The 18,143-nt window shown below is 40.7% G+C and overlaps 3 protein-coding genes and 1 non-coding gene across 5 annotated transcripts in view; 3 read left to right on the top strand and 1 right to left on the bottom strand.

The window, feature by feature from the left end:
* Positions 1-796: 796 nt before the first annotated feature.
* On the top strand, positions 797-870 carry trnat-agu. The gene has a single exon. It is a non-coding gene; the product is annotated as a tRNA-Thr (tRNA).
* Positions 871-1,880: 1,010 nt separating this feature from the next.
* cmbl (carboxymethylenebutenolidase homolog (Pseudomonas)) lies at positions 1,881-4,020 on the top strand. 2 transcript variants are annotated; one of them, XM_037757095.1, is made up of 6 exons: positions 1,881-2,003; positions 2,234-2,448; positions 2,524-2,631; positions 2,842-2,984; positions 3,155-3,246; positions 3,518-4,020. In XM_037757095.1, the coding sequence occupies exons 2-6, from the start codon at positions 2,234-2,236 to the stop codon at positions 3,695-3,697; spliced, it is 738 nt and encodes a 245-aa protein (XP_037613023.1). In that variant the 5' UTR covers positions 1,881-2,003; the 3' UTR covers positions 3,698-4,020. The 2 variants fall into 2 exon arrangements, with proteins under 2 accessions (XP_037613023.1, XP_037613024.1); XM_037757096.1 differs by having other exon boundaries at positions 1,899-2,003; positions 2,231-2,448.
* Positions 4,021-4,142: 122 nt separating this feature from the next.
* Positions 4,143-10,056, bottom strand: cct5 (chaperonin containing TCP1, subunit 5 (epsilon)). The gene is made up of 11 exons (XM_037757094.1): positions 9,818-10,056; positions 8,564-8,624; positions 7,845-8,009; positions 7,163-7,361; positions 6,733-6,925; positions 5,549-5,698; positions 5,337-5,456; positions 5,028-5,213; positions 4,806-4,943; positions 4,512-4,692; positions 4,143-4,420 (listed from the first exon to the last, which is right to left on the bottom strand). The coding sequence occupies exons 1-11, from the start codon at positions 9,920-9,922 to the stop codon at positions 4,293-4,295; spliced, it is 1,626 nt and encodes a 541-aa protein (XP_037613022.1). The 5' UTR covers positions 9,923-10,056; the 3' UTR covers positions 4,143-4,292.
* A 2,481-nt stretch (positions 10,057-12,537) lies between these two features.
* Positions 12,538-18,143, top strand: part of mtrr (5-methyltetrahydrofolate-homocysteine methyltransferase reductase) — a 33,158-nt gene continuing 27,552 nt past the window's right edge. The window contains exons 1-5 of the mRNA XM_037757127.1: positions 12,538-12,647; positions 16,684-16,828; positions 17,038-17,191; positions 17,352-17,469; positions 17,588-18,104. Of these exons, the coding sequence (XP_037613055.1) occupies positions 12,595-12,647; positions 16,684-16,828; positions 17,038-17,191; positions 17,352-17,469; positions 17,588-18,104 (987 nt within the window). The 5' untranslated portion in view covers positions 12,538-12,594. The remainder of the gene's footprint in view (positions 12,648-16,683; positions 16,829-17,037; positions 17,192-17,351; positions 17,470-17,587; positions 18,105-18,143) is intronic.

Below are 18,143 nucleotides of genomic sequence, written 5' to 3'. Positions count from 1 at the left end.
CACTTTATTCATTTAATACACCGTCAGGAGCCTCAGTAGCGGTGGAAGATCCATACTCAGCCACAACAGCCTGGCACCTCCTCCTCATGCTGGTCACCAACCTGGTCACACGTTGTATTTAATACATTTTGTATTTTATTACATTTTGCATTAAAACTGCTCATAATGTAAACTTAAAAAAAAAAAAAAATTGTGATTAATTTGTATTTCCTTTCTGCAAACTTTTCCTTATCAATTCAGTTTTTGTTACTAAATGTTACTTTATTTCAGATTTTTTTTAATTGATTATATGTGTTTTTGTATGTGTACATACTGCGTGTGCGTATGTATGTATGTATACAGTATATATATATATATATATATATATATATATGTATATATAAATAGATTTAATTTAATTTAATTTTTTTTTACTTGTGTATATTCTTTTTACTTATATATCTATTTTTTGTATATAATATGTTTTTCCTGTATCTATACTGGCTTATTTTATATTAATATTAGGTTTGTTAAGTCTCTTTGTACCGAGAATGTTATTATTGTGGATGTTTGTGGATGTTTGTTATGTTGTTTCAAAATTAACAAAAAAACAATAAATATAATATTGAAAAAAAATGTTTTTACTTTATTTCTTATTCTGTGCCTTTTTATATTGGACAGATTAGAGCAATAAACAGGGAGAGAAATTGTATTTAATATGTAGGGCCATTGTTTTTGGTTTTAATTAAACTGTAGTCACTGATGACGCGTGTGCGTTGGTAGCTTTGTTAATGTACTGTCGACGTATGACATCAGCGGTGCCGTGGCTTAGTTGGTTAAAGCGCCTGTCTAGTAAACAGGAGATCCTGAGTTCGAATCTCAGCGGTGCCTTTTGAGAGACGTGTGACGGTAAGTCAACATTTAACATTCACAAAGTCAAACGACTTGCAAAAACGTTGAGGGATGTTTCTCTGTCACAGTTTGACACTTTCAAACTTTGCCAAAACTAAAGACGTTGTTCAATCTGATCCACTCTGCGACCGTCAGGGACCGTCTACAAAGTGCAACGAGGAAAAGAGAAAAATATTCCATAACTTCAGTATTATACAGTGTAATACCACCAACATTACTTCACACATCAATGATCTTCTCATAGTTGTACTACAACACTTAGTTTGGAAAAATAAGCTTTTTTTGCACAATTTTGGTGAATTTTTAATGGGAAAAATATTCAATAACTTCACTTTTATAAAGTGTAGTGCCATCAAAATGTCTTAATTAGTTTAATAAGTATAATCCGGAAGAGACCATCGATGTGTGAAGTGATTTTGGTGGTACTACACTGCATAATACTGAAGTTATTGAATTATTTTCCCATTAAAAATACAAAAGAATTATGCAAAATAATATTTTTTCCAAACTAAATGTTGTAGTACAACCATGAGGAGATCATTGATGTGTGAAGTGATTTTGCTGGTACTACACTGTACATTACTGAAGTTATTGAATATTTTTCCCATAAATAATTCACTAAAATTACCCAAAAGCATATTTTTCCATAATAAGTCTTGTAGTACAACCATGAGGAGATCATTGATGTGTGAAGTAATTTTGGTGGTACTACACTGTATAATACTGAAGTTATGGAATATTTTTCTCTTTTCGGCATTGCATTTTGTAGACGGTCCCTGACCATTAGTATTAGTATGGCTTTTTACCATAATTTTTCTTTTATTATTATCATCAGCTACGACAGGGTAAAAATAAATACAAAACAAAGCATTGAAATTGTATTTTAGTGGAAAATCCACCTTTAAAGTGTATGCTACTCAGAAAATTTGGAATTTAATGAAATTTACCGCTTTTATTTTGAAGGTCTTGGCATGAGGTTCATTTTTTGGACTTGTCACATGATGCCAGTTTTACGATCATCGACCGACTGGACTCTGGCTGCAACATTTTAAGCCTTGCAAAAGATTTAAGATTGTTTCCTCTTTTCATCACAAAATTAGAAAAACAATACGGTATGTATCTGATCTATGTAAAGTGATTTTTTTTAGCCTTAGGACTGGAGAGTTATTTGTGCAAAGTGGGTCAAGGTACACGGATCAGAATACTTTATTGTGTTGCTTGTATAATCATGTTTAATGGCCCACAGCCAGGTTTAATCAAAATACAGAGAAATGACATGTGACCATTCACTATGTGCTCCAGCTCACTTCCTATGTGTCTGTCTGCTCCTGTCTGTCAGCAGATGGCAAATGAAGCCAAGCCATGCCCCTGTGACATTGGTGATCGGATGGAGCATGAAGGGCTCGGCCAGGAGGTCCAGATAGAGCATATCAAAGCTTATGTGGTGAAACCATATGCTGCATCTGACAAGGCCATCATTGTCATCCAGGACATCTTCGGGTGGCAGCTTCCCAACACAATATACATGGCTGATATGCTGGCTACCAATGGATACATGTGAGTAGAAACCAAGTATATGGACAGGACATTTATATGACTGTGATTTCTTCTGCCATTGTTTTTGCTCTGCAGTGCTGTTTGTCCAGACTTCTATGTTGGAAAGGAGCCGTGGACTCCATCAAATGACTGGTCCCTATTTCAGGAGTGGATGAAAGACAGAAATCCAATGAACATAAACAAGTAACTAAAATTTTCACTTAATTAAGCAGCTGATGTTGAAAAAAATGTATGTAGCTCCAGTAGGTATCTTGCATTTGAGTGTATGTTTTCACCTTTAAAGTTATTTAATGGGGGCAATTATTGGTATGATCTGGCGTTTTGAAATGTATTCATTCTTTTCTTGTATAGGCATCAGTTTTAATAAGACATTTTGGTCGTAATATTCTCCAGAGAGGTGGATGCAGTGCTGAGGTACATGAAGGAGCAGTGTGGGGCCAAACACATTGGAGTAGTGGGCTTCTGCTGGGGAGGGATCGCCACACATTACATCGCCCTGCAATATCCAGAGATCAAAGCAGGAGTCTCAGTCTATGGTATGTCATTCCCATATTAAAATGAATTGAAGTGGTTACCTTCATGTCACCTGTGGCAAAATCTGCTCTTCCTAATTCCATTACAGTGTTACAAATCAGTAATCTTTGTTCACAGTATGATTTTATCATCATACAGTGATTTAATGACAGGCTTATGTGATATTGTGCAGGGATCATCCGTGACAGAGAGGACGTGTATGAGCTGAAGGCTCCTACGCTGTTCATCTTTGGGGAGATAGACGAGATTATCCCACTGGACCAGGTTAGTACGCATACTTTACAAGTACAGTATTGCTTTCAAGTTGATAGTCATGGGATAACCTGCCTGATGCTTCGCCCTGGTATTTGAGCACCAAATGGTACCCTTGAAGAAACATCCATATGCCTTTGTGTTAAAGTACACCAGAAATTAAACATTTTTAGTCAGAATAAAAGCAGAAATCGCACAAGGAACTTCAACGGTGCAGATCATAATTTTAAAAAGCCATAATCCCTGCCAAACAAGCACTACATCCTTTTACTCTCCTCTTCAGGTGACAGTCCTTGAAGCAAAGCTGAAGGAGAAGTGCAAGGTGGATTACCAGGTGAAGATCTTTCCTGGTCAGACTCATGGGTTTGTCCACCGCAAGAGAGAGGCTATCAACCCCACTGACCAACCCAGCATCCAGGAGGCCAGGACAGATATGCTCAATTGGCTCAACAAGTACATGTAAACAAGAAGTGAATCAGTAACCCGGACCAATTTTCATACAAACAGGATGAAACTGTCAAATGTAACATGTAGAGGTGCCGTTTACAGCGAGTTGAGGGCAGTGATTGTTAATCATAACTTTTGTTTGGTCACAATCGTTGATCCCCAAATGTTTTATTTTGGAGGTCTGGATGTTCATGTATGGACCTGTGAATATCGAGGATCTGTGAAATGTGGATTTTAATTGTGAAGCCAAAACTATTAAGCCCTTTTGCCTTGTGTAAAAAAAATGCGGATGCAGTATGTTGTCTTGTTGAAAAATTAAAATACACTTTTTATGCATCAGCTTGCCAACATCTTGTGTAAATTCCAACTTTTATAAATGCATGTAATGTTTACACCTGACAGGGAATACACAAATAAAAAAATATTGGGAGGCTTGAAATCAGAACTACAGAGTCTGGAAGTTTCAACAGACCAACATTTTAATGGGGACTTTGATACTACAACAGCGTGAACATTTTTTATCGAATGATAAATAGCAATATGCAGTGCGGTTTGGACATGGTGCTCGGGGGAAGTGCCTAAAACCTCTAGAACAGCGTTCCAGGAGGCCATCAGTCCTCGCACTCTCCCGGGGTTCGGATGTCGTCGATCTTTAGGATCATCTTGACTACTTGAGTGGCCAGGGAGATCTGCTGCTTCTTGCCAATCAGGGTCTCGACAACATGCTGCTGCTTCATGTCTGTGGAGGAGGAAAACATAAAAAAGCCATTCAATATCACGTCGTCTTGCTTTTTACATTACAGTGCGGCGTCTGACAGTTGCTTCCTTACCGTTGGTGTTGTGGTGCAGACAGTCGATGCCGAGGAAGGGGTTGTTCTCTTTGACCTGTCTGGCTCTGACCTCTGTCATGGTCTGGATTGGGTTAAACCCGCTGTTCTCAGCCAGCGCCATTGGGACTACCTCCATAGCATCGGCAAATGCCCTCATGGCATACTGCTCCAAAGATGGGCACTAGAAAGGAGAGGAGCAGAAATAAAGATGAAAAAGCATGTCAGAAACTAAAGCAATACTGTATTTAATTTAGCTCAATTCTGAAAGTATCGGTGGGTTTTAGAGTGTCTTACCTTATCTGCAGCCAGGTTGACAGCCAGAGCACATGCGATCTCTGAAGCTCCTCCTCCATACACAATACGGTTGTCTCTGACCAGATTGCGAATTACACACAGAGCATCGTGGAGAGCACGCTTGGCCTCTTCAATGATCTAATGAGATAGATAAACGGTGAACCAAGAGGAATAGATTTAACATAATGGACCTTTAGAGTGAAAGTCCCATTTGTTGCTTACCATTTTGTTGCCTCCGCGGATGAAAATGGTTACGGCCCTGGTGTTTTTGCACTCCTGGATGACCAACATGCGATCCTTCGTCGTGCCGAAGGAGATCTCCTTCACCACACCAGCTGAGCCGAGCTTCTCTGGTGTCAACTCAGAGAACCTTGGCACGATGCGGCCTCCTGTGGCGATGGCGATCAACTGCAGAGGAAAACATAATTGGCAATGGATACTTCAACACAACCAATGAAGTACTTACGTATACTTTTTGTTCAAAAGTAACTTTACATCAAGGAGTTCTACCATGTGACAAACATCTCTCACCTCGATCTCAGGCCCTCCGACCCAGCGCACGGCCGGCAGCTGATTCTGCAGCAGAAGGTGGTTGGCTTCATCGTCAAAGCCCCACTGGCAAATGGCCAAGTTAGCACCATTGCTTTTGACCTATAAGAGAAATATGAGTTTGCATTTCAAGCATATGCCAATGTAGATGTTAAGAATTCAGTTTTAGCACATTTAGATGCTGCAGCACTAACCTGCTGGATCATCTCCTGAAACTTCTCCTTTTCATATTTCTGGAGAGCTTTGTAGTCCTCCACACAGGTCACATCCAACTTATGCTTGGTCTTGGGCTTAGGTGGCTCAAACGGGCAGGTAAGGATAGCGATTTTAACATCTTTCAGAATCTGAGTGGGGACAAAGAATAATTGATATTAGCATCATTATCTTACATCCACAAAACGTCAAGACAAGCGTTTTAGGGCCGTTTCAGAATTAATCTCCGTCCACACCACCACGCCTGAAACCGCATGGCCTGGGCATGTGTGTGCCGGTGTAAACAGGACGCATTGCTGAACAAAGGAATTGATGTAAAGTGCTTGAATAATAGCTTGTCTTCTGCACATGTCGGCAGTAGTAGCATTATAAAAATGCAGAACTTAACTGTAGAATAGCTGCTAGCATAAACAACAAGGTCAGCAACGCTTGCTCGTCATTCATGTTGAAACTAACTACTGGTGGTCGAAGCTGATGTTGTTTGAAAAAGTTCACGTGATGGGGTGTGGCGAAGGACACGTCATGACTTATAAGACCCAATCAAGAAGCGAACCTGGGTATCTGCGTCATTGTTTTCAAAAGGTCTCCATTTCTGTCTGTCCAGAATGAAAACCCAACCCTGGAGTTTTCAAACTAAAATGGGGTCAGCAGCATTTTCAAATGTCTCCGTTTTGGGGGCTCGAAAACGCCTGAGTAGTGTGGATGCTAGGCATAAACATAACAAAAGTTATGCGATTTAAAATGAAAACATATTAGTGTGGATGTAGCATTACAGTGGTCAAAAAAAAAATTATAATGCAATATAACCTGTAGTGTTTGTCTGAAGCACTATAAAGCAAATAACAGTGATCTTATAAGTTGTATGTCATACATCTACATTTAGCTTTTTACTATTTCCAGCTAACATTTTCCCCAATTCCTACATGCTTTTAGTAATTAGATTCCCATTTAACTGCTTGCGGCTACTTTCTGAATGACGTCAAAAAACGATTCAGCAAAAAATTATAAAATACTGGGACAGTTTGTGATAGTTATATAGATGCCAGACATACACATTTAATTTGTCCTTATGCACTGTCAACTATACGAATCCATGTGATCAAAGACGAAACAGGAAATAGAGCTGATGACATCATCTTGAGAGTTATATTCCCCCTGTTTGTACCTTGGGCATCTGAGGGTGGCTGAACTCCTTGTCAACTATGACTCCCTTGATGAGCTGTGTGTCCTCCAGCTTGCCTCCCACTTTGCCCTCCATCTTAATGAGCTCAAAGTCTACGTCCTTCCTGTCCATGTCGGCCACAGTGAGGATGGCGTTCACTGCGATCTCTGCCATCTGTCTGTGACACCGGTTGATACTGAAAGACAACAGTAGAACTTTAAGATGCAATATCTTGTCACACAATAAAATGATTACTATATAACTGTCTGATGCAATGAAAGAGATATGATAAAGAAATGTAGCTTATGAGTGAAAACATGTTGAACTGTATTGTTATACTAAGGAGGTGTTTCTAATATTTAACCTACCCCATTTATATCATGAACATTAAACCCAATAACAAAATCAACACAGTTGTGTCTACAAGACTCACATTTTGGAACCCAGTGTTGTCATGGCGGTCTCAACGAGCGGTTCTGTGTTGTTGGGATCGCAGAGTAAGGTTTCAGCAATTTTGTCGAGCTGGTCGATGGCAACGCGTGCGGCCTGGTCATAACCATCAGAGATCCTGATGGGGTGGATTCCACGGTCCAGCAGCTGCTCAGCCTGCTCAAGCAGAGCCCCGGCCAGCACTGAGGAGGAAGAGGAAAATACAGTAAGGCAACAATTTTGCTGATGTCAAATACTCCATGTAAATTTGATTTAACATATTCCTATTGCACTAATCAGTTTTGATGTTTGCTTAAAGCTTTCAGTGTATTTATCATAAAGCAAACTTCATCAATGCATCCAGACTATGAGATGGCGTTAACAGAAACTCATGAATACAAGTTTTTTTTTAATATTCTAGCCCCCCATGTACCTGGATAAAAGGCCTTCATACAAAATGCTGCTGCTTTTAGAGATGGAGGGCCCAATAATTTCTCCTCTACAGTAACAATTATTGTCTCCTTTTCATTAACTTCTAGGGTTGCATGATGTTATGATAATCCCTACGCAGATCTATAAATCCATTCTTATGCTGGAGGCCTCTACATTGGGACCATCAGAACACCCAGCCGAGCAGTATAAATCCAGTTTTATCACCCTAGACCCCTCATCCTTCTTTCACGTACCAACAACTCCAGTGGTTCCATCTCCAATCTCATCATCCTGGGACTTGGAGAGCTCCACCATAAGCTTGGCAATCTGGTGGTCAACATCCATCATGCTGAGAATAGTGGCTCCATCGTTGGTGACAGTCACCTCTCCGTCCCTGTCAACCATCATCTTGTCAAGACCTGGATGCAAAAATTGAAAGAAATGGTTCAGGAGAAGTGTAATCTTGGCTGGGAAATCCTTTGTCCCCCGAGCCATCAAACTGTACAACACCTCTCTAGGGAGAGGGGGGAGGACAAAGGAGGACGGTCTGCAGGACAGATAATAATGCACACAGTGCACTTTCATCGACGAAGCTACTGGAGTTTCCCTGCACTATACCTTGTATTTTTATATCTGGTATATTTTTGTACTTTTTACTTTGCACTACTTACTTTTTTACTGCCTTTTTAATAACATGTTTTGCACTATGGAACTGTGATGCTGGAAACTTGAATTTCCCTCAGGATCAATAAAGTTACTATCTATCTATCCATCCATCTATCTATAAAATTAAAATAGCTGTCACAATTTATAAGGGAGGGATACCAAATTTACAAAATACTACTCAAATTTAATTTATTTTTTAAGTTACACAGAAGCCCAGCATCTCCGCACTCATCCAGCCCTCTCGAATGATTAAACAGTTTAGTCCATGGAAGTCAGATGTGACTGCACTGCATTGGTCTATACTCACCATTAGGTCCCAAAGATGTCTTAAGCGTTGACGCAACTGCTTTGGCGGCCATGATGTGAGACTGCAAAAAACACAAACATATCCATGTAAGATGACATTTGTTTTTTTACCTTAGTTTTTATTGCAGTTTCAGCAACTTATACAATCATCATCACATTCTTTACCACTGTATTTTCATTTTACAACTGTCTTTGTTTTTACACAAAATTTCACAACTTAAAACAAGGGGGAGAGAGAAAACACAAAAAAACAAAACAAGACTTCATCTTAAACTGTAAGGTTAGGGAGGGGAAGTGTGTGTGTTGTATGTGTGCAATATTTGTAAGAGATATTTTTTGGCTCTTCCATGAATGCCTTTTTGTATTAAATAAAACTCTTGAATCTTGAATACATTGCTCCCAGCAGTGCCATTTTGGTCGAATACATCTTTGAGTGCCCAAAATATCTCTTCCCAAAATTGTTTTAATTTGGAGCATGTCCAAAATATGTGAATATGGTTGACAATATGTGTACCACAATTTCTCCAACATTTATTCGAGTGTTTAGGGCCCATTTTAGCCACCATTTCTGGTGTCTGAAAGAATCTTGAAATCTTTCCATTAAATCAAACCTCAGTACCACTTTTATTCCTTGGCTTTTGGCTTGGCATGAGAGTTGACTATTTTAATCCTTTTTTCCTTTCCTATTGGTCTTAACACTCTTATTATTTTAATGTCCTGTTGGTTTTAAGTTGGTCTTATTGTTTTTTTTTTTTTTTATGTTTTTAAGTATAATTGTACAGCACATTGTTCAACTTGTGTTGTTTTTAAATGTGCTTTATAAATACATTTGGATTGCATTGGATTCCCTCCAAGTATTAGAGTTGGTCACTGAATGGTAAGATGACATTTTAAATAAGATCTTATTATTGGTCTCTCTATCAAAGACAGACTGAAGATGCAATTTGCAAAAAAAAAAAGAGTTGGAGCATGATGATGCATCAATAATGTCCATTTTGGGCACAGCCCTGTAAGCATCATCCACCGGCTTGCAACGCCTTGCAGAAAGCACATGGGCCTCAATGCTAGCATGACTAGCTAATACTTTGGATATTCTGTTTCTATTAACAGTTGAGTATATGATTAAAATCGTAACCTTGCATATGAACACATATCGTGTTGACTTAACGTATCCAACGTCATGCAACTAATAGCGGATTAGTAGCTTTGCTAAGCAACATGCTCACATGTGCTACAGCTATCTAGCCCATTGTACCTTCAGTGCGTCAATGCCCGTTAACCGTGTCTGCTTGTCCTGGTCTTTAATGATGAGGAATGGTCTCCCATACTCATCGAAAGCAAGTGTCCCCATCGCGGACATGTTGCCGGAGGGATTGGAACACTTAGAAAAGTGTTCAGTTGATAAAAATGATGAGTTTTTCGGATGTAAATCAGGAGTGTGGCTACGCAGCGAGCCGCACGAGTCAGCCGGCGACTTCTGGAAGGATCCACGGGCGGAAAGGGCGGAACCAAGTAGTCTTAAAGTGTGTCTTATTATTATTATTACACATCTAAACACCGTTTTTTTACACAGATTGACAACACATAATTAACTGAACTGTTTTTAAATGATTCTGAAAAAATAATTACAAGCTTTTCATTTATATTCTTAACGTTACAACTGAAAATATATTTTTTTGTAAAAATGGTTTCTTCCAATCACGTTCAAACTCCTTGTCTGAGCCCTGATATCGCGAGAATATCATTTGTTAATTAGAAAATGCAAGCTGCAATAGCTGAGGTGGAGAAAATGGGCAAATAAATGGGGATTTAAGTTATCAGTAGCAAAAACACAAGTTATTTGTTTCTTAAAACCCATTTCCCTAAAACTGTATGATTAACCTCTGGAGCAAGTCAAATCTGTTTTATTTCTGGGGATTTGGTTTGATGAAAAGCTCACATGGAACATTCATTTAGATAAAAATCAAGAGCAAATGTAAAAAAAAGTCATCAATATACTTCGTTGTTTAACAGGACAGGAGTGGGGAGCAAGTTGAGCATCTTTTTTTTTTTTTTTTAAACAATATTTTTATTGAATTTTACATATAGACATATATACACATACAGACAGACTAACAATATTAATAATTAAATTATACAATGAAATGTTTAGTCAGAATATCAAAGAAAGAGAGACATGACATTTCATGTATTTCACTTATCTAACAAAGAAAACAAATACAATAAAAGATAGGACAAAATAAATAAATACCTCAAAAAAGAAGAACAAAAAACAAAACAACAATTTCAACACAAGTAGAGCATCTTTACAAAATATATATTGTGCACTCATGAGATCTGTCCTTGACTATGGATGTGTAGCAGCAGCAGAATCAAACCTCAAGAAATTAGATGTACTACAAGCTCAGGCTTTGAGAATCATTAGTGGATCATTCAGAACATCTCCGTTATCAGCAATGCAAGTGGAAGTGGGAGAGATGCCCCTACGGATTAGAACAATAAAATGAATGCTGGTATACTGGGTTAATCTCCAGGGGCATTATGAAACTCACCCTACCAAAAGTGATTTGACCGACTGCTGGGAACATAATGAAACAAACTTCATAAGCTTTGGGTGGGTAGGAGATGCAAAGGCAGAAAACATAGGGTTATGTCAATTCCAGTATTGCTCTATACAGTTTCCTCTATTCCTCCCTGGTTTATTCCCCTTACCAAATGTAGACCTCAATATACAGCAGGAATTGAAGTGTGTCAGTATATACCACAGAACTATTGGCAATATTATTGGCCCTGCAGTGGATAGAGGAGAGGGAAATTAACAACACGCTTTTGCATCTGACACGGCACTTACAAGCATAGGATCTGTCAGATCATCATCAGAACAGATATAATCAATGAAATATTCCTCATAATGTATATGATGGAAATGAAAGGCACAGGTACACGATTCATCTGGGTTTCTGTTGGTGTGGAGGGAAATGAGCAAGTAGATATTTTGGCCAAACAAACACTGAGAATTAAGAATATTGATTAAGTAAAGCTGAGGCTTTAAGCCATTCATTAAGACATATGCACAAACAGTATGGCAGGAGTACTGGGATGATCAGGAAACTAGAAGGCATCTGTACAATATACAAAAACATGTTGGAGCAGGGAGAAAGGTGGGCTGGAAAAGAAGGGAAGAAAATATCATCACTCGACTGAGAATCGGACATACAGGTCTTAACCACTCATTATATATAATAGGCAAGCACCCAACTGGGAAATGCACATATTGTAATAAACCAGAAACTGTTGAACATGTACTGATACACTGCAGGAATTACAGTATCCAGAGGAATCACCTTTTAGAGTCATTAAGGAAGGCAAAACATCAGGACTTTTCATTGTCAGGTGTATTACTTTAAGAACTTTAAACATGCACTATCTGCAACCATCTTGGACTTTAACCACTGGAGCACTTTACACTTACTTTACACTATACATCCTATATACCACTTTATAGACTGCACATAATGTACATATTACATTTATCTATTGTACATACTACATTTATTTATTGACCGTCTGTACACACTATGTTCACCCATTCACTCTGTATCTTTTATATCTCTATTATTGTTTTTATAATTTTTGAATACCTTTACCTCTCCTGTGTTTCACTCTGTTTGCTGATGTTGCTGCTTTGACACCTGAATTTCCCTCCGGGGATTAATAAAGGTTCATCTTATCTTATCTTATCTTATTGGGGAATACAGCAGATAACATATACTGTGAAATTATTCAGTTTTTTAAGAGAAACCGATTTAGTTAAACGAATCTAGAGTTTTCCTCATTATTATTATTATTTATTTTATATTTATATATATATTTTTTATTTTATTATTTTGTTTCTGCACAATCTTCTGTTCCACACTCCAGTCCAGTAGGTGGCGATAATGCACCAAATCGTTGTTTGCCAACCGCCAATAAACACCAAAGAAGAAGAAGTAGAAGAAGATATCGCGAGAGTTGCAGAGATGCTATAATTCTATGAGGAGTGCTGCACGCTGGACTGAGTGGCTCTCCACAGCTGTTTTGAAAAGGTAAAACACTTATCTTCTAAGAACTTCACAAAGACTTTATATCTGCTTCTGAAGATATTTAAATATCCGTAATTAGTTAAGAAAAAGGATAAGTTTAGCTCAAAAAGACACCATTTGGGGAGCATATGTTGTCAACAGGGCTGTCAGAGTTCAGTTTGCTATCTACTAACATTTAACATAAGCTAAAATGTTACTTTTGACTTAGTGTTAGATATAAAAAAGACAATGCTCGATGCACTTAGGTAATGTTAACTTGAGTTTAAAAACTGACGCAACGTCCGGGTACTTTATGGTGGTGTTCAAGGCTGTTCTGTGGCAGTCTGTTACCTCACATGTCTGTTACCCCAACTGTCTGTTACCTCACATGTCTGTTACCTCACCTGTCTGTTACCCCAACTGTCTGTTACCTCACATGTCTGTTACCTCACCTGTCTGTTACCCCAACTGTCTGTTACCTCACATGTCTGTTACCTCACCTGTCTGTTACCCCAACTGTCTGTTACCTCACCTGTCTGTTACCTCACCTGTCTGTTACCTCACCTGTCTGTTACCACACATGTCTGTTACCCCAACTGTCTGTTACCTCACCTGTCTGTTACCCCAACTGTCTGTTACCTCACCTGTCTGTTACCCCAACTGTCTGTTACCTCACCTGTGTGTTACCCCAACTGTCTGTTACCCCAACTGTCTGTTACCCCAACTGTCTGTTACCTCACCTGTCTGTTACCCCAACTGTCTGTTACCTCACCTGTGTGTTACCCCAACTGTCTGTTACCCCAACTGTCTGTTACCTCACCTGTCTGTTACCCCAACTGTCTGTTACCTCACCTGTCTGTTACCCCAACTGTCTGTTACCCCAACTGTCTGTTACCTCACCTGTCTGTTACCCCAACTGTCTGTTACCTCACATGTCTGTTACCTCACCTGTCTGTTACCACACATGTCTGTTACCACACCTCTCTGTTACCTCACATGTCTGTTACCTCACATGTCTGTTACCTCACCTGTCTGTTACCCCAACTGTCTGTTACCCCAACTGTCTGTTACCTCACCTGTCTATTACCCCAACTGTCTGTTACCCCAACTGTCTGTTACCTCACCTGTCTATTACCCCAACTGTCTGTTACCCCAACTGTCTGTTACCTCACCTGTCTATTACCCCAACTGTCTGTTACCCCAACTGTCTGTTACCTCACCTGTCTGTTACCCCAACTGTCTGTTACCTCACCTGTGTGTTACCCCAACTGTCTGTTACCCCAACTGTCTGTTACCTCACCTGTGTGTTACCCCAACTGTCTGTTACCTCACCTGTCTATTACCCCAACTGTCTGTTACCCCAACTGTCTGTTACCTCACCTGTCTATTACCCCAACTGTCTGTTACCCCAACTGTCTGTTACCTCACCTGTCTGTTACCCCAACTGTCTGTTACCTCACCTGTCTATTACCCCAACTGTCTGTTACCCCAACTGTCTGTTACCTCACCTATCTGTTACCTCACCTGTCTGTTACCCCAACTGTCTGTTACCTCACCTGTGTGTTACCCCAACTGTCTGTTACCCCAACTGTCTGTTACCTCACCTGTCTATTACCCCAACTGTCTGTTACCCCAACTGTCTGTTACCTCACCTGTGTGTTACCCCAACTGTCTGTTACCCCAACTGTCTGTTACCTCACCTGTGTGTTACCCCAACTGTCTGTTACCTCACCTGTCTGTTACCTCACCTGTCTGTTACCCCAACTGTCTGTTACCTCACCTGTGTGTTACCCCAACTGTCTGTTACCCCAACTGTCTGTTACCCCAACTGTCTGTTACCTCACCTGTCTGTTACCCCAACTGTCTGTTACCTCACCTGTGTGTTACCCCAACTGTCTGTTACCCCAACTGTCTGTTACCTCACCTGTCTGTTACCCCAACTGTCTGTTACCTCACCTGTCTGTTACCCCAACTGTCTGTTACCCCAACTGTCTGTTACCTCACCTGTCTGTTACCCCAACTGTCTGTTACCTCACATGTCTGTTACCTCACCTGTCTGTTACCACACATGTCTGTTACCACACCTCTCTGTTACCTCACATGTCTGTTACCTCACATGTCTGTTACCTCACCTGTCTGTTACCCCAACTGTCTGTTACCCCAACTGTCTGTTACCCCAACTGTCTGTTACCTCACCTGTCTATTACCCCAACTGTCTGTTACCCCAACTGTCTGTTACCTCACCTGTCTATTACCCCAACTGTCTGTTACCCCAACTGTCTGTTACCTCACCTGTCTATTACCCCAACTGTCTGTTACCCCAACTGTCTGTTACCTCACCTGTCTGTTACCCCAACTGTCTGTTACCTCACCTGTGTGTTACCCCAACTGTCTGTTACCCCAACTGTCTGTTACCTCACCTGTGTGTTACCCCAACTGTCTGTTACCTCACCTGTCTATTACCCCAACTGTCTGTTACCCCAACTGTCTGTTACCTCACCTGTCTGTTACCCCAACTGTCTGTTACCCCAACTGTCTGTTACCTCACCTGTCTGTTACCCCAACTGTCTGTTACCTCACATGTCTGTTACCTCACGTCTGTTACCACACATGTCTGTTACCACACCTCTCTGTTACCTCACCTGTCTGTTACCTCACATGTCTGTTACCACACCACTCTGTTACCTCACATGTCTGTTACCACACATGTCTGTTACCACACCTCTCTGTTACCTCACCTGTCTGTTACCTCACCTCTCTGTTACCACACCTCTCTGTTACCTCACCTGTCTGTTACCACACGTCTGTTACCACACCACTCTGTTACCTCACATGTCTGTTACTTCACCTCTCTGTTGCCACACCTCTCTGTTACCCCAACTGTCTGTTACCTCACCTGTCTGTTACCTCACCTGTCTGTTACCTCACCTGTCTGTTACCCCACCTGTCTGTTACCCCACCTGTCTGTTACCCCAACTGTCTGTTACCTCACCTGTCTGTTACCCCACCTGTCTGTTACCTCACATGTCTGTTACCTCACATGTCTGTTACCTCACATGTCTGTTACCTCACATGTCTGTTAACTCACCTGTCTGTTACCTCACCTGTCTGTTAACTCACCTGTCTGTTAACTCACCTGTCTGTCACCTCACCAGTCTGTCACCTCACCTGTCTGTATCCTCACCTGTCTGTTACCTCACCTGTCTGTCACCTCACCTGTCTGTCACCTCACCTGTCTGTATCCTCACCTGTCTGTTACCTCACCTGTCTGTTACCTCACCTGTTTGTTACCTCACCTGTCACATTTTACAGTATGTAGGTAAGATAGCCAATGAAAACACAGCTCGATACCTTAATATTTGATTTTTAATCACGTCAATAGAACAGTAGTCTGCTCTGTATCATTTACATGCATGTATGTATAAAGAGAACATACTGTATGTTGGTAACATGAGCAGTCTGTCATCAGACAAGCACAGGAAATTGTGTCTATCTTAAGCTATCATAAGGACAGTGCAATATGATTAGACAGTGCAATATGTTAAATAGGGACAGTGCAATAGGGACAGTGCAAGATGTTAAATAGGGACAGTGCAAGATGTTAAATAGGGACAGTGCAATATGTTAATTTGGGACAGTGCAATATGTTGCATCTATGTAATATTGGGCTATTGTCTGTGCAATCTGGGCAAGACGGTAGACGGTGCAGTGCACTACCTGGGTGCAATACCTGCCATGGAGTGTGATAGTATGTGGAATCGTTTATTATTGTTGTTGATGCTGTTTTAATTTAGTGTTTGTAACTGCAGTTGGACGGAGTCCAGGAAAGATTTCCCCACGGGGACAGTAAAAAAAAAAGTATATCTTAACATATCAAGACACACATGGCTGAATTCAATGTAGCTGCTTCAGTTTCAGGGTCCAGGTATTGTGCATGCATATCTTACTGGGACACTTGAACACAACTGGGCAATTGTTAATGTTATTAGTATCACCTGAGCTTTTCCTACTATGAAAACTGTGAAAGTGCTGTGAAAAATTGTTTTTCTGTATCCTCTAGCATGCCCTGTGAAGCGAAGCCTCGGTTTTTGGTTCTCTACGGGTCTCAGAAGGGCCAAGCCGAGTCCCTAGCAGAAGGAATAGCTGAGGTGGCAGAGGAGCACGGACTGGTTGCTGAGCTCAGTTGCTTGAGCCTCAATGACAAGGTAGTTATTGCACATTATAAAGGTTTTCCTTGAAGCAGAGCTGTGAAAGCCCCTCTCTTTTACTGCATGGCTGCTGACGCACAATAACCCATCAATAATATCTGAGTAAATGTGATGTTGCCTGATGATTTTGTGGATATTAATGTAATGAGTTCTCACATTGAATAGTGGAAACACCACTAACTGATTAATCATATAACTGGTTCCAGTACAATTTGGAGAAGGAGAATGCCCCAGTGGTCTTTATTGTGTCTACTACTGGAGATGGGGAACCGCCTGACAATGCCCTCAAATTTGTAAGAAGCATCAAGACGAAGACCCTCCCCACTGACCACTATAGACACCTTTGCTATGCACTTTTAGGTATGATGAAGATAGCTCTTTTTGCAGTGCATCTGTCAATATGATGAATTGTGAAACATATTTGTGTAAATCATTACAATGCAGAGCTCTGCTGCACAGTGTTTACTTTCTGAGCATTTGCTGGCTTGAGAAATCATTTGTTTTCCTCTGTCTGCTCCAGCTTTAGGAGACACAAATTATGCAAATTTCTGTAACTGTGGGAAGACAATTGAACGTCGTCTACAGGAACTTGGAGCCAAACAATTCTATGCAACGGGATATGCAGATGATGGTGTAGGGTAAGTTCGGCAGTATAGACATCCAACTTTCAGCATTAGGCCTTAAACCTACCCACTCTCTTTCTCTCTTTTTTTATTACACTGTTGTGTATAATTTTGTGGGCTTTGTTCTTTCCAGGCTGGAGGTGGTTGTGGAACCCTGGATAGAAGGACTGTGGAAAGCAATCAAAGGAGCCTTATCGAAAATGGCTTCTGATAGAACTGGTTACTTGAAAGGAGAAGCAGAGGATTCGCCAAAGGAAACTCCTGATTCATCCATACCAGATGCCCAGCTAAACCTACTGAGAATAACTGACCAACAGAACTGCGAGTCGATCAGAGCATCTGTTGAAACACTGCCCAAATTTGCAAATGCTGCATCATCTTCAGCTTCTGCTTCACAGACTGCCGTTTCTGATCTCAGGCCAGCTTTTCCTGCAGGGAGCCCTGGGTTGGCATCCCAGCCTCGTGGTGCTGCCAGTGTCTCTACAGCAGCACCGGAGACACAGATTGGGGATGCTGGAGTTCCCCATGTTGCATTGACAGCCTCGCTGACACACTCCCTGCCACCGCTGTCCGAGTCCTCTCTCAATGTTCCTGCTCTGCCTCCTACCTACCTCGATGTCTCTCTTCAGGAGGTGGACAATATGGAACAGGTGAGGAATGATGATGATGATGCTGCTGATAAAAACAGT

This window comes from Sebastes umbrosus, chromosome 21, assembly GCF_015220745.1.
Source record: "Sebastes umbrosus isolate fSebUmb1 chromosome 21, fSebUmb1.pri, whole genome shotgun sequence".
Lineage (NCBI taxonomy): Eukaryota > Metazoa > Chordata > Actinopteri > Perciformes > Sebastidae > Sebastes > Sebastes umbrosus.
The sequence above is the reverse complement of the archived record's forward strand: the minus strand, read 5'-3'. Positions and strand labels throughout refer to the sequence as shown.

Bases quoted from the DNA above. Each gene is read 5' to 3' on its own strand.
- cmbl (XM_037757095.1), top strand. From the start codon at position 2,234: ATGGCAAATGAAGCCAAGCCATGCCCCTGTGACATTGGTGATCGGATG. The intron at 2,449-2,523 runs GTGAGTAGAAAC...TTTGCTCTGCAG, and splicing joins CTGGCTACCAATGGATACAT to TGCTGTTTGTCCAGACTTCT. The intron at 2,632-2,841 runs GTAACTAAAATT...AATATTCTCCAG, and splicing joins AATCCAATGAACATAAACAA to AGAGGTGGATGCAGTGCTGA.
- cct5 (XM_037757094.1), bottom strand. From the start codon at position 9,922: ATGTCCGCGATGGGGACACTTGCTTTCGATGAGTATGGGAGACCATTC. The intron at 8,625-9,817 runs GTACAATGGGCT...TGTTTTTTGCAG, and splicing joins CGGGCATTGACGCACTGAAG to TCTCACATCATGGCCGCCAA. The intron at 5,214-5,336 runs GTGAGAGATGTT...TTTCCTCTGCAG, and splicing joins TCGGAGGGCCTGAGATCGAG to TTGATCGCCATCGCCACAGG.